Genomic DNA, 16,677 nt, shown 5'->3' on the forward strand with positions numbered 1-16,677 from the left:
TAAATATGAAGATATAACAACATCAGCAGTAGCAACAACAATAATCTGATTTTTTCTAGAACTAATTCACTATAGTACACGTGGCTGAAAATACAATGAGAGTCAAATACTACTTAACCTTCTTGTGTTTTTTGGGAAAGTAGTGATTGTCCCTGGACAAAGATAAAGAAGATTAGAATCATCATTACCACAACCCTTTTGGTGTCATATTTAGAAGCAATTTATTTTGGAAAGCAGTTAGTGCAGTAGGTGGGAGTGTGGAAGAGACAGGCAGAAAATCAGAAGTTTTTGGGGCAAATTAGGGAAGTATATTAGTTTTTTATAACTTAGTGTCAGTGTTCAGTCTAGATGAAACAAGGCAGCACCCAGAAATAATGCTCCCAGACCTCATACCCTGCAGGAGGCTGGAGATTTTGCAGACTGAGATCCCAGCCTCCTGCCTATGGGAAAGAGAAAATGAGGGGTAGATGAACAGTTTGATTTGTATACAGTGTAATATAATACAATGGCTGGTGGTGAGGAAGGGTGTCCCCTCCTTCATGGTAAGTATAGTGTGTGGCCTGCTGCCTCCAGCCTGTTCAAACTGCCTGCACAGTCTGAAAGAGTTGCTTTTAAGGAAAAGTGATGAGTTCTCAGTTTCAGTGTACTCACTGTTGGTTAACTTGAATCTCCATTTAATTGAAACAATACTTCTGTACAAAGATTAAACTTCTTCCAGTCTTTTATACAATTAAGTGTATTCTTCAGAAAATTAATATGGAAATATTAATTTATAGAAAATCATCACAAATTGGCCTTGATGGAAAGTCCAATTTTAATAGAAATAGCTCCTTTCTTTTGACTCATAATAATATTCAATTCTTTTTCCTGTATTTTTTTTTAATACAGTACTTCTTGTGCTGTAATTAGAAGTGAATTTCATTGTTATTCTTGTCCATTCTAGGTACAGAGATCCAGAAATAAACAATTACGTGAGCTGTTTCCAGATGGATTTAGCATTCATCATGCGGGAATGCTGCGGCAAGACAGAAGTTTGGTGGAGAACTTGTTTTCTAACGGACATATCAAAGTTCTGGTTTGTACAGCTACACTTGCTTGGGGTGTCAATCTGCCTGCTCATGCTGTTGTTATTAAGGTAAGAGCTTCCCTACTCTGCAAGGGGTTATCTGTCTCAAAAGGAACCTGTAAAGTATTGATAGCAAGATCTCTTGTGAATTTTGGGCCTGGAAGGGGAAATATCTGATTGACTTGAAATGTTATTTATATCTCATTAAACTGATTCTCTCCTGTGGGAGTCTAGTTTGTATAGTAAAGATTTAAATATATCAAAGATTATGAAAGGATTAGTTAAAGTACACTTCTGAAATCATGCTATATTTGCCTAATTTCAGTATTCAGCTCATCAGGATTATATTCATGTGTATTTATGTTAATTTTTATTAACTTTTCCTCAACCAGGGAACACAAATATATGCTGCAAAAAGAGGCTCCTTTGTTGACCTTGGAATTTTAGATGTCATGCAGATATTTGGTCGAGCTGGACGGCCTCAGTTTGACAAATTCGGAGAAGGCATCATTATTACAACTCATGATAAACTCAGTCATTACCTGACTCTTCTTACACAGCAGAACCCAATTGAAAGCCAGTTTCTTGAAAGCCTTGCAGACAACCTAAATGCAGAGGTAACCTTTGATTTGTTTAGAGAAACTAGCAAACTTTAAAGGGTTTACATTATTTGAAACAAAAATGCAGTGTTGTCACACTTAATAAAATTTTCATTGTACATATTTTATTACTCTTAGTGTGTAGGGGGGTATATGTTTAAGTGAACTGCTACATATGTGAAAATGGGTGGCCTTTTAGAAAAGATATTAGGTATTCAAAGTAGCATGGAGGGTCAAAATACCATTATCATAAAACTGTAGCAATGCTGCATTTACCTTTTAACCAGAAGCGTTTTTTTAGAGTTTAGTAAGTGTTCTGCATAACTGAAAAGTAAAATTCATAAAAAAATAAAGCCTATCTTTCTGTATATAACCAAATTCACATATTTGACTGCAGTGTAGGAAGAATAATGGACTAGGCTTTAACATTTTTTTCAAGGGCACTGGACATTTGTCAGTTAAATGAAGCAGTTTAGCTAAACTGAAATGTCTAGTGATATAGAACTGCTTATCATTTTGAAAGATGTAAGGTTTGTTTGGTCTATTAAGAATAGTCTTTTAAATATGCTTGTTATTTTATCTACACAATTCTTACATGTTTGTTTATTTTAGTTTTTCATCACTTTTGCAATTAACCCATCCTCTCTTTCTACCACAAAATAAAAAGGAAAAATAAATGGAAGGCATACTTGCAGTGGGCAAATATATTGCTCTTAACCTTTTTCTTTTTACAACACTTAAGTATCCTGGAGATAGACACCTCTGAGTATTCCCTAAGTGGAGCTAGATGGATATTCAGTTATTTAAAACTGCATAGTAGCAACTTACACATTTTCAGTAAAAATTTACAGCCTAAAGTTGGTTGTGCAGGTCAGGATTATCTGTGGTTGTTGTTCAGCACCCCAGTTAGTCAGGGGAGAATTGTGTATAGCATGTGACTTTTCACTAGGAAAAAAATCCAGCTGGATTTCATAGAAGAGCTTTGGGGTTTTTTTGAGATACATGAAATAGACAATGAAACAAGGGTTGGGTAGGCTTTCTTTCACAGCAGAGGAGTTTACTACTTTTTAAAAAAAATTAGAAAGTTAGGGTTTTTTTCTGATTTTGTTTAATGGTAGTAATCTGAAAAGAACAATGTGCTCATGGCTTTGAAATTAGTCCAGATTCCATAAAGTGATACAGTTACAGAAGCTGAAGATGCAGTCAGAATTTTGTTAATCACTGTGATACACCATTGCTAGTAGAAATAGCAGTGGAGTACAACAGCATAGCAAGGGCATGATAGCAGCATGTGTGATATTACTTAACCTCCTTTCATAACATGCTGGAAAAATTAGTACCTGCCAGATTACTGGTAACCAATACTATGAGCAATGACAAGGAACTATTGTGACAGTGTTTTTTGGAAAGTAACTTTATAATTTCCTTATAATTGGAATCAGTCTAAGCTTCTGTGTATGCTGATTTGATCGAAGTGGAAGTCTCTGAGAAAGATACAGGGGGTTTAGACTAAGTTGTTAAGTTTATCTGGTAGGCTGCACCATTCTGGAAAAAAACCCTACATTTTAAAATTTATGCCATCATATTAATCAGGATATAGTCATAGGAAGCACGTTCAATTTTAGTCATCTTCTGCCCTTTGGTAGTAACAAACAACTGTATGGTTACAAAATACATGGGTTTTGACTGATTTGTTACAGAAATCAAGAGAAGTGTGTTGATGACTACTGTCATCTTCTCCATAACAGAGCCTGTTGTTAGCACTAGGAAATCTGCACTGATGGATAATAAAACAATATTATTGTACTAGCAGAATCTGCTTTTATTACAAGTCTTTCAGGAAATCCAAATGCTTATTCTCTAGTTGTAGAGAGAAACAAAATAAAGGCCAGAAGCACTGCTGAATTGCTTAAATTCTTTATTTGTTGTGGACACACCAGTAGCTGAAAGAAGGGCTGATAAGCTGAAGGCAGCAGTTGGAAGTATGGGAAGACTTCATGTTTCCAGAGGAATATGAAATTGCTTTTATCTATACCAGGTCTCTTGGCAGAAATAGGTAGATGGTAAGAACGACTCAGATATTTGGGGTAATACAGCATATAATGCTAGCCACACAATTGCTAAGTGGAATCCAGGGCTTTGAAATTTGTACCTAGACTTATGTGGTCCTGGAGTGAAAATGTGGGCAATAGTGCAAAAAAATTGTGGTATTTCTAATCCCCGTATAAAAAATAATTTTCTAGAAACAGAAAATTTTCAGAGAGGGTGGGCAATGAAACATACCAAATTCTGTGAAAAGAACCCACCAATTTTTCTGTATGCTTCGGAAGACAACAAAAGACTTTATGACAGAGTTTTGTGAAGTAATAAGTGAAGTAATGTGGCAAAGGATTGCATCTCTCCTGGGACAAGAACCAGGATGTTGTGGCTGCAATGAGCCAGTGGCAGGTTTAGAAAACAAAATCATGTCAGCTGGGTAGTTAGACAGTGGAACTCTCTACAGGGAGCTGTTTCTAAACAGAAAAGTGCTTTAAAAACTGTTCAAAAATGGAATAAAAATCCATTTAAAGATAGCAAGTACAAAGCCAATACCTTTAACTTTGAGATGCAATAGTTAAAAAATTTAGGAGAAATTTATATGGTGCTTCTTCCTCATTGCCACATTTTGCCCTTCAGCACTTGCTGTTACCTAACCTCAGAGACAGCTGATCTTGATGCTTCAGTGCTTTGGTTCCTGGGAGAGCTACAGAGTGGCAAAATCTGAAATATATCCAACTTCATTGAGTTGACACCAAAATTAAGACTTAGAATGTGTGTATCAACATGTGAGTCCACTGTGAATTCTCTCCTGTAGATCTGAGTTTTGGTTTGGTTTTGTGGGGTCTTTTCTCCTAAAAATTAGCAGAATAGTAAATTGTAAGTGATTGTCAATGCAGGCATGGAGATTTCCTTTTCCTTTTCTTGCTGAAATTTTGCCAGCAGACATAATAGAATGTAAAAAGGAATAAAACAAACAGGTGGTTAAGGTACATAGTTGAGAGGAATAAGTTCTGGGGCAGCTGACCAGCTGGCAAGCAGAAAATACCTATGGCTGTCTTTTCTGGAAATACAGGAAGAAAGATAAGATGCAGGGGATGTGGTTTAATTGGACCATAAACTTTAACTTATCTGGGAACTATCATCAATAGCTCATACAATGCAGGTCACCATTCCTTCCCTAATGGTTTCCACCTGATAGAGCCCTCCCTGACAACCACAGCTGGACTCCAGCTTGTTGCTGGGACGTCTCCTTTCCCCAGAGAGCTTAGGAAATGATTTGCAGTGCTGGACAGTGGATATACCTTCCCCAGGGTGTGTGCTTTACTTGCATGTGCTTGCGATTTTCCTCTGAAGACAGGAATGTAGAACGTGGTGACTTTTTTAGTCTGGACAAACCTCTTAATCTTTTGCCTTGAAAGAAAGGGTGCTCAGAAGAGATGAAAAATTCCTTCAGAATCCTTCCTAAAAAAAATAAAATCACTCAGCTGGCTGACTGAATGGCTGATTTGGGTATAGGGCAAAGCACAGGAGATTCTGTCTGACTTGGGACAATTCTAGTAGCATTAACTATTTCAAAAGCTTCACAGGAATAAGACCATAGTTCTATGGTGCTGAAATAATAATTATAATCCACTGGTTTCCAAAGGAAACAGAAAATTGCTTATTAGGTTGTAAGAAAGGTTCCTTGCTCTTATCTTAACAACAAATATTCCATTTATATGTAGATTTTTTTCTTTGTGTAATCTGACTCAATTAAACAACAATAACAGACATATTAGTGGAAAAGGCACATATATGTAAAAAATGAATGTGTTGTGCTATATAATAAGTTCAGTATATATTATCAGTAATATTTTTATGCCATTTTCTTATCTACAGAAATATCAGAGAGAAAAAACTAATTTTTTTAAAAACTGACCCCAAAAGCCATGCTATTTATATCAGTTGACACTTTTTTTGAAAATCAAAACCACATCCTCTGAAATATCATTCAACTTGATAAAGTTTGTGATATAGTATTTGTAAAAAAAAAAAAATGGGGACCAAAATGAAATAAATAACAATAAATGCTGCTAAGCACATTGCTCAATGATGGCAACTCAGTCTCTGCAAAATAAGGTAAAATTATGATGCTGATTATTGCTGTAATTTAAAATTATACAGTCGGTTGGATAAATGTACTCAAAATTGCATTCTGTAAGTGATGAAACACCATTGTTTACATTTGAACTGTGAAAAATCAGAAGAATTTTATGACAATTGGTGCAATTGGACAGTACAATGTCAAGATAATAAATATTTCTACTCATCAATTATGCCATCTGTAGCTAAATGCCTAATACACAGTTGAGGAAATGCTGGAAAATTAGATCATTCATTCTGCTTTAATGTAGGATAAATTTTCAGTCCATAAGAACTTTACTTGAGCACTAGATGGCAGCAAATATTTAGAAATTAGTCTAGGTTTTTTTGACCACATATTACTGAAGTTGGGGGAAGAAGGACAGTATTAGATTTCAGTACCAGATCTGAAACTGTGAATTTGTATTTCACAATTGCTTTTTTCCTTCAGTTTTGCTTTTAACTTATTAAAATAATTCATTAGAATAGAATATAATAGCAATAGAATAAGATACTTGAACAAATGAGGCAAAGAAAAAGTGAGGGGTGTTTTGTTTTGCTTTTTGTCTTCATGGTGTTCAGTAAAAAGAATATTTTTATGTTTTCATGATTATGAAAATGATTGTTTAAAATGCTATTAGTGGACTGTGTTGTTAAGCTATTTCAGGTTGTGCACTGAAAGATATTAGAGTCATGCAAAGAAACCAAATGCTCCAAATAACCTGTGTACAAATCAAGAAACCTGTGGGCTCTATTCCATGTTCTCCCTGTAGTAGTCTGTGGAGAATGGAATGCTTTTGTTGCTACTTCAGTGCATTATGTAGCTATATGCTTTGAAAAGCAATACAGTGGGACTTCCCCCAACCTCCTTACGCTTTTGAAGAATAAAATACCACTTGAAAAATGTGTTAAGCAAAGCCTAGGGTTACTCCATGTTATTAGACATTGACATTAACAAGGTTTTGCTGGATTTAAGTTTACTTGAGGCAGATACGGCTTTCATTCTTAATATTTACCAGATATTTATGTTATTTGAAAAAGAATGTCACTATCATTATTAAGGCCTAGGTACTTCAGTCTGAACACACATATGTACTCAGTTCTATAGACTTTTTTTTATTATTATTTCTGCCAAGTCACGTGGCAGATTTATATGAAATCCAAACACTAATAAAACAAAAATAGCTTTAAAAAAACCAGTAATGGATCACAGAACTTTGGTAAGAGAGACTTTTGCTTGTTTTAACAACCAGCAACAACCAAAAAAAGTTTCTTCATGGGACATGCAGGAAATATTAAATTTTTCTGTTAAAATCAGGTTAACTGGAATTAAGTGGTAAATGCTTCTTGTGAATGTAACCAGTACGAAACAGAGGTGAAGTTATCAAGTGAAAATGTGTGTGTGGTCAACAATTTGGTGACAAAAGTATTGAATTTTCAAAAAATAAAAAAAGTTACTTGGTACAAAAAATGGTTTGGTATACCTGATTTAGCCTTAAAATAAAAATAAGCATGTTTTCATATATATATATTTGAATATTACCTGTTCAATTTTGTTATATTTTGATATAACAAAAATGTAGCAGGTACCTGTATGTTTGACTTACAGCTACAAAAGGAGAAAACTATTTATAAAAACTCTATATAAAAGAGATTGCCAAGTATGAGGAAGAAAAGTCCATAAGATTCTTGGTATCATTTTTTTTAGGAACTGATAGTGCTTTCACATTGGCATGATGAAATTAATCTTTTAAATGGAGATACTTTTCTTTTCAAGTAATCTTCTTTAAATTACCTTGGCCATATCCACTATAGAATTATTTTGCTTTGTCTTTTTATTTTTATAACAAGTGTGCTCAATAGCATCATTTAATTGTAAAAGTCATAAGAGGTGTAGGACAGATCATTTATGGTCACTGTATCTATAGTATTGTGTCAAAGCAACCCATGTTATTGCATGTTCACAAGATAAAGATGCATAAATTGGTCAAGTTATTGTTTTAGGATTATTTCAAACTTATTTAAATTGGAAATATCCCTACATTTTCTTTAATCTCATGCTAATACTCTGAATCTCTTTTCAGCCAAGAACTTATGTACAGCTGTAACATATATACTTAATTTTCTCTCTTTTCCTATTTCCAGATTGCTCTTGGCACAGTAACTAATGTGGAAGAAGCAGTAAAGTGGATAAGTTACACTTATCTTTATGTACGGATGAGAGCAAATCCATTAGTATATGGCATCAGTCACAAAGCTTATCAGGTATAAAATGCATTTTAAAAAAAATCTGTAACCTGTTCTGAGTCTCTAATCCTTCCCTGATGTGAGGATAAATATTTGCTATTTCTACTTAACCTGACATCAGCAATTCTTTTAAAGTGCTTAGAAAAAGGAAGATATTTTCTGTAGCAGTGTGTTTTTAACACTGAATTATGAGGCCCCTTCTGTTCACATAAAAATACATTTTAACTGGTCAAGTTATGCTCCAAAGGACACCATTCATTCTTATCACACAGATACTGTAACTTAGGCTGTTTTCAGTGTTTCAGTTTTGTAGACTAGATTTAAATGATAAAAAAAAGCATTTTTGAGTTGCTTGATTCCCCCTCACCCGTCAGCTTTTGTTTTAGAATGTTTCATGGCTTAATATTTTATAAACTATAAAATAACATTTTAAATTGGGTGATATTTTCTTTCATATGATTTATTGATTATAAGATTTTTTTATTAATTTATTTGGAAATTTTTTTGTTTATTTACAAGCATTCCATGCTGTGATATGAATCAGAGCACATTTATATAAGGGTTTTTTCCAAGTTTTTTTCCATTATCTGTAATTTTTAGGAAGATTAATAGTTTACAGATTATCTAAATATTATTACCTTTTTCTTTGTATAACTTTTTATAATCATTTACTGTTAACATAGTTAAACATGGTTAATTGAGCCTAATGCTGTTCAAACTCACAACTGTATGGTAATTCCAACTTATTTCATGTCAAGATCCATTTTGTGACTTGGCAGTTTATTTTGACATCGTGAGCACCAATTTGTTAGGTCATGGAGACATGTAGAGGTCTATGTCAGCAGACAGTTCTTTAATATTTTTTGTCTCTGATAGCAGAAACTGCAGTGGAAATAGGTGTGCTATTGCTTAAGGAAGCTTCTGCAGACACCTTTAGACCTCTGGTCATCTCAAATTTCTTTTCCATAAAAAGCCATATAGTAAATTACTTTATGTTAATATAACAATATATAATGCCGAGCACAAAGTAATAGATAAATGAGAAGCAAAAATTGATTTGCTACTGAGAAGAATGTTGTTGTTCCATTAATATAAATTCCTTATTTTTGTTTCACTTTCAAATTCTAGATTAAAAGAAATTTAACCATGGTGATAATAAGTGGTGCAAAAAGCAATAAAACACTAACAGAAATATTTTTAATAAATTTTAAAAATAATGAACAGGAGTTTCTCCCCTTCCCCCTGCTCTAGTGTTTCTATTTAGCTGCTAAGAAAGTGAGGATTGCCAGCACTTGTTATATTCTTCCACTAATCTTCTTTCTACTCCTATTTGATGTGCTAATACTAGAAATTCATATTTTGAGTTAAGACAGTAACATATAATATAATTATTAATGTGAAGTGTTACCCATTCATGTAGGAGCAAAACCAGTGCAAATCCCCTTGTTTTCTAGACAAACCAGTTTTAAACATCAAAGCTTATGTGTGATATTGTATGGATGCCGTTGTGCCAGATGCAGGTATAACCAAAGCTTTGGCCAGTTAGACCATTCTGGGTATAGATATCCAATTTTCATAACTGGTGTCTTTGTGTACTTTAGTAATGTTGCAGTATGCCAATTTCTATCTGTTTTTACTGACAGTCAGTGTTATCCATTCAGAATCCCTGTATCCCTCGTGGATCACATCTCCTAGCTGTTTGATGAGACTGAGATCGTGAAAACTCAGTCTCCGTTCCCTTTCCTCTGGTGCTCACCACATCCAGTAATTACTTTAGGGCACCCACACAACCGCATGCACATCTTTAGTACCCAGGATCTTTCTGGGCTACACCCAGGAGCAGGCTTCTGCAGGTCCACTGCTTTATGATTTTTCAAGTTGTTTGCCAGAAATGCCAATAATGCCTATTACTGGTCCATGAAAATAGCCAAAATTAATGATGAGCAGCAAGAGAAAGCAAAGAGTGGAAGGAAAAAGTGGTGAAAATGCAAATGTTGTAATAGTGAAGCCTGTAGTATGAACTACAGGCATTTTCTCATGCTGCTGGGTTCCAGTGAAAAGGTGCCTGGATTAAATAAACTCTTTCATCTATTTTCTCCTTTTTATTGTTTCCACTCTTTGGTGTTCCCACAGTTCAGGAGAGCTTTCTATCACCATAAAACTTATGTTTAGATATAAAAATTAGAGGAGCTTGTGCCTAACATTGCTCTCAGTAAGTTAGAGAAAACAGTGTGGATAATAATACTGTACTTTATTATGAATAGTAATGTACTTTATCATGCATTCTTAAATTTCCATATGCATACTTCAGACCTGCTCAGTTTCTTACTGTGGACATGCCAAGGTTCATTTTAAAGAGAATGACTTAATGCTGTTCTAGGCTGAATCCTTTATTGTGAGGATTTCTAATTATGCAAGTTCAACAAGAAGGGTGCTCACCATGGATTCTCTAAACTCAAATATTGTTTCACAGCTTTTTCAAGTTGGTGACCTTTCCTTTAAAGTTAAAACTTTGCAAAAAATGTTAGTGTGCTGTTGCAGCTTTAGCTTTTATGTAAGGCAAAAGATTGGCAGGTACTTTGGACTGCTAAAGGAGTAGGGAATCATTTTGATATTTTTTTAATTTTTTCCCCCACAATAGTTTTAAGAAATGTTGAACATCTGGCATCTAGATCACTTTCTTTTGACCAGCTCTGCTCTGAAATCTGACCTCAATGCATGACTTACTATTGAGAAAAGAAGTCTAGACCTTTGCCATCTTAGCTTTTGACTTGAAACTAAGGCAAGCCATAACTAAGGAGAAACAGCTTCAGGGTAACTGGCAAACATGGAATACTAGGAACTAGTCCCACAGCTGCTTTGTGGAGATGACTACATTTGTCTGCAGCTTCACCAACCATGAGATGATGTACTTCTGCACAAAGGTGAAACTGAATCCTGGCCCAGGGAAAACCAGAGCAAACGAAGGCATAACAATTCTTAAAGCCTGCTCCTTTTTGCTGTCTTGGTCAGGCATCTCTGTTTCAGATTTATCAAGAGGGCTGGTATAACTTATTCTGTAGGAAATCTGAACTATACACGAGCCATGAAATAAGATACTGCCTGTGGACTAGAACAGTGTTTTAGTCTTTTCAACTAATTATTGCTTCTCTAATTAGAGCCATATCTCAGGTGCACATATACCAGAAGTTTAACATAACTACAAATCCCTTATCACTCATCCCTGTCAGTGTGGGCATCCCAAGTGCCTCATGTGGAAACACACAATTATACAGCAGTCCTGCTCAGATGGGAGTTTTTCCCAGCCTTTTATGTACTAATGAGATAATTGCATTATTAGTTGGACAAAATGTCCAAGTTCCTGAACTTTGATATGAATAGAATTGGTGTTGGGCACAGGAATCTCCTTGGTGTGCTTTTAAAATGAATGTTACTGTACATCTGCAACTCACTAATTAGAATACCCCAATTAACATACCAAAGGCTTTTGGGGATGTTAAAGTTTTTTTGCTAGGAAACATCTAAATTACCCGATTTGAAGCTTAATCTCTTAATCTATTATCAATGCAATTAATGCCATCCTCATGTCAGTTACACAGAAAGGTATATCTTCAGCCATTTTCATAAACAGAAGGTGCCATAAGATAATATGGTTTTTTGAAGTGATACAGTAATGATAATTTAATGAAGAATATGTTATCATTAAAACATCTCCCAAGAATTTCAGTTTAAATTTGTTTCATCATCCTGCTACTGTTTCATAAATAATATTGGTCTCCATTGTACTGCTAGTCCCAACTAATTGTAAAAGAAATTTCATTCTGATTATTTTGTCCTGTATGTACAGGTTTTGGTCTGTAATGTCAATGTAACTGTTATTGAGATCTTAAGAAAGTAATGATTTAATAAGCGTATCTTCCTTTTATCAGATTTTTGACTTTGTGTGACCGGTTTATCTCAAGAAAATTATTTATTTAACACTTCTTTTATGCAAATAAATGCGTGTGTTTCATGTCTAGATGGATCCAGGTCTAGAAAAGCACAGAGAACAACTGGTTATTGAAGTTGGCAGAAAGCTGGACAAAGCCCGCATGATTCGCTTTGAAGAACGGACTGGCTTTTTTTCTTCAACAGATTTAGGCAGAACTGCTAGCCACTACTATATCAAATACAATACTATAGAGGTAAAAGATGATGTCCTGTTTCTGGAGGGTTTTTTCCTTCTTTTTTAATGTATACCTGAAATAGTTGTAAGATACTACAGAATATGTAGCTGATTTGTTCACTGTATTTTCAAATCGTATTTACTGAAGTGGGGGGAGAGGAAATAGGAAAAAGAAAGAAGCTAAATATCAAGCAATACTGGAAATTAGACTCAGTGTGAAGTGAGATTTGAAATTTCTATAGTCTTTCTGACTTTTTTAGGAGAATTTTAAAAAACATTTTGATATTCATGGTGTGTGCAACCATTAGTACATTATAGCACATTGCAGTGTAGTGTCTATTAACAGGTGACCTTCTCTGGGAGAGTCCTATCATATTGACAACCTTGAACAACTTTTAACCCTGTAATCAGATTGTGTTGTAAACATGTACAAAATTTTGTAGTATTGGAAACTCGATTTGATGTACACATACATCTTTATTTTTTTAACAAATAAGTGTTTTCCTTGAATAAAACCTAAAGACTCAGCATTAATAATTATTAACTGTTTACTGTCACTATGTATAATTAATCTCACATATTTATTCAGTCAGATATGTCCTAGACTTTTTTTTTAATGGCCACATTCCATGTCTCTTGATTTTGGGGTGGCCAAAGCACTGTTTTTCTGAAACTGCTGAAAACTCATAATGGAATTTGTTCCTGTTTGAATTGCATCACCCTGGTCTTGCTATAACTTTAATTTTAGACATATATGCCTTTTAAATTCTTGGTGAAGGTTTCTTTGTTTTCTGCTATATGTATATTTTTATTTTCAGTGACAAATCAATTCTTTTTATTTTTAATAGACTTTCAATGAATTGTTTGATGCCCATAAAACCGAAGGTGATATTCTTGCTATAGTATCAAAAGCTGAGGAGTTTGAACAGATAAAGGTAAAGCTAAAGAATGTCTTGAAACTAGACACTTCTGTAGTAGTTACTCCATAGATATTGCTTACAGACATAAGTTTTGTTAAATGATAAGCACCATTAGAAAACGTTTTCTAAGTAAACATAATATGCTCTCACTCAATTTTATACATAGTTCAGCTTGAACTGTAGTGCACATTTAATAACTAGTTATGGATCTTTGAGTAATTCTTTTAAATGCTTTTAAGAACTTTTCAGCTCTTCAATTATTAACAGGTGAAGCTAAGTGTCCATTTGAATAGTGTGCCTAGGGATGAGATAGTTTTTCTGTTTGAAGTTTAAAGCATTATTGAATGTCTCTGTGAACAGTTTGCTTTATCAGGAACGAGGCAGGACTCACCGACGTGAACTCTGATATATTTTCTGCAGAAAACAATATTAGATTGGCAGAACGATAAATTCCCATAAATTCAAACCTGAAATCTAGAAAGTTGTCATAACAGATTTTATGTGGGCTGGAAGATTACTGCTCTATTGAACTCAGTTCAATTCCAACATCCCTTTTTGCCTCCCGTGTGGGTAGGACACAAGGTATTACATTCCAAGCTGGCATGAGCTTGTTTGCCCATGCTTCCGTCGCACAGAGGCACGAGCCAGACTCCACAGGGTTTGTTAGCTTGGGCTCATTGCCATTTTACCACAATTATACAAGTTGCAGATCAGAGCTGGCTCTCATTCACCTGGCTCTGCAAGCTGGCAGTGTGAATCCTTCACCATCTACATATTTACATATTTGCACACATTGTCTGGGTATTACCGTCTCTTTATCTAATGGAGAAATTCTATTTTGCTGTAATCTCTTCTATTATAGAAGATAATAAGCAGTGAGGTTTCATAGTCATACATGGAACGTTTTCCAAGCTAGAAGGGTTTTTTTATGATAGTGATATTGCTTGACTAGGTCTAAATTTAGCGTAATTTAATATTTAAAAGGCAAGCATATGGAAAATATGATGCGATATGTTTCTATATTTGTAATAAAGTTAGTAGTGATGCTTCTTGACTAAAGTACAGTTTTTCTAGTTTACTTTCTCAGATTTGTATGGTATCGTATCAGTGCACCATCATTTCCAGATTTCTGTGATTCATTTGCCTTGCAGCTCTGAATGTTAAAATTAGTAACTGGTTTTCACAAGAATAACTCAGGATTTTCCCTTCTATGTGATAGAAATTTTAACTTTTGATAAATTAATCACATTTCCATAATGCCTTTAAAAATTCTGAATTTTGAGATATGTAACTCAGCAGTAGCTGAAATACAGATGTGGATTAGACCTGTATTGTGCTGTGCAAGAGCAGAAAAAAATTATCAAAAATGATGTTGTAAGCAGAGCGTAGTATTCCCCTGAAAGTGGAATCATCTATGATGGTTCTGCACTTCATGTCTTTCTTTTCTGTAGGACTACTGACTATGAAGTTGGGGATTTTAACCCAATTGCCTTAGGGTCTTTTGTATGTCAGGTAGTCAGTTCCAAATGAAAATTGCTTTCAGATGGTTCCCTGCAGGGACCAAACATTTACCCTCTTTAAATAAGTTTTACACTAACAGACTATCAGTAAGTCAAAGAATATGTAGATTTATGCTAGTTTTGCCATGTAAGGGTCATCAGTTAGAATGTGAAATGTTATGCATTATTCAAACCATAGATATTAATATTTCTTTACTCATATTAAGACTTAATCTTATTAACAGTGAAAATTTTAATATGATGAATCATAGTACTTCACAGTTTTGAGTTTAAAAATGTATTATACCACATGCAATCTGTGTAACTATAATGAGTACATTTAATGTTAATTCAAGATTGCCCTAATCCAGATGGACAGAAGTTTTACTCTGGTCAAATAAAAAATAAAATCTCATCAGATGAAGGATGATAAGGTCACAAGATTCAATTTTTGTGGCATATCAAATTTTTGTATGTCAATGGCAACCTTAATAGATGGTGATGAATAACAAAATGTAATTGTGTCCCTGTTAAGATAGTTTCAATTATGGTCTATTAGCTATATTGTGGAAGATGTAGATATATTGCTTTTTCTTCTTTTTTTTTTTTTTTTTCTCCTTAACACTAGAGACTCCATTTAAAAGTAATATAACTGTGTTATAAGGAAAATTTGATTTTAATGTAAATATTTTTATCAAATTGCTTCTGCCTCTTCATAATGTATAATTGTGTTTTAGGTGAGAGAAGAAGAAATAGAAGAGCTAGATACCTTACTAAATGATTTCTGTGAACTTCCTGCTCCAGGAGGTGTGGAAAACAATTATGGAAAAATTAATATCCTCCTTCAAACATACATTAGCAGAGGGGAGATGGACAGCTTCTCCCTTATTTCGGATTCTGCATATGTTGCACAGGTAAAAATAGTATTTTCTACGTATTTGTTGCTGTCTTCTGCTGGTTTAGTTCTCCCAAATATTTACAATTATGCAAGTAGGCCCTGATCTGTGTATTTTTTGTACATTTTTGTGCAAGTTTATTTGAAAATCAAAGCCTTGTGCTTGTGCATGGATGTCAGCTGTAACACTTGAGTAGAAAAGTTTTGCAAAAGTCTACCTTGGGAGACTACGGCAGTTTTTGTTAATTATGAATGTCCTTTTTTGTTTGTAGTACCCCTGTAGTCTTATTACATTTAGTTGCTCTAACTGTGATTGCACAGAGATTATATTCTCTAAATTTCAGGGTTTTCTTCTGAAAGAAGTGAAAAACTGTTGTAATCTATTTTTATGCTTTGTGTGATTTTTATACTTCATTCTGCAAAACATCATTTGTGTTGGATTCACATACCTTGGTTTGCTCACAAAAGATGTGCTATTGTGTTTCTGGTGCTAGATGTAATTTAGCAAAAAAGTGTGCAGGCTTACATACCAGTCTATGTATTTGTTTGTTGGCTTCATTTGACACCTAAAGGGTTGATTGTAACACAGCCTGTTTAGTTACCACACAGGTGTGTACGTAGGGGGACGTGACACAGAGATCTATTTAGACAACTGTGGCCCCAAAAAAGTTCTACCTTTTAGCCTCTCTCTCTCTCACTCTTCTTTTTCCCTTTTTTAACAGTCAGCAAAGATGTTGCAAGGAATTATTTTTGTCTCATCCTTGCAAAACTGCTTTGGAAAGAGTTAATCTAAAAGTTGCATTTATGTGGTAGTAAAGATGAAATTTAAATATTCAAAATTATATATAGTCTTTAGTATTACTATTTAGTATTACTATTTTCATAGTAGCATAACCTTCTTCAGAAATATTTGTATTTTGTAGCACCTATGTGTAGAAATGAAAAAATGCTTGATTGTGCACATCATAAAAATTGTGGAACTTGCACAAGAAAATAATTTTCAGTACAATCCTTTTAATCTTTGCTTTCAAGGCAATTGCTTTTATTTGTCTGTCTCATTTATAGCATGTTTAGTGAGGCAGCATGGTCTTCTGAGATCTTCATAAACTGTACTTGTGGAACCAG

The 16,677-nt window shown here is 34.3% G+C and overlaps 1 protein-coding gene across 3 annotated transcripts in view; it reads left to right on the forward strand.

Annotated features, from left to right (window-relative positions):
• ASCC3 (activating signal cointegrator 1 complex subunit 3) overlaps positions 1-16,677 on the forward strand; it is a 252,815-nt gene that overhangs the window by 152,167 nt on the left and 83,971 nt on the right. For all 3 annotated transcript variants that reach the window (XM_015621225.1, XM_033512859.1, XM_033512858.1), the window contains 6 exons: positions 944-1,135; positions 1,459-1,683; positions 7,972-8,091; positions 12,093-12,257; positions 13,087-13,173; positions 15,395-15,571. In XM_015621225.1, coding sequence (XP_015476711.1) covers positions 944-1,135; positions 1,459-1,683; positions 7,972-8,091; positions 12,093-12,257; positions 13,087-13,173; positions 15,395-15,571 — 966 coding nt within the window. The remainder of the gene's footprint in view (positions 1-943; positions 1,136-1,458; positions 1,684-7,971; positions 8,092-12,092; positions 12,258-13,086; positions 13,174-15,394; positions 15,572-16,677) is intronic.

The sequence above is a fragment of the Parus major genome, chromosome 3 (genome assembly GCF_001522545.3).
Source record: "Parus major isolate Abel chromosome 3, Parus_major1.1, whole genome shotgun sequence".
Classification (NCBI taxonomy): Eukaryota; Metazoa; Chordata; class Aves; order Passeriformes; family Paridae; genus Parus; species Parus major.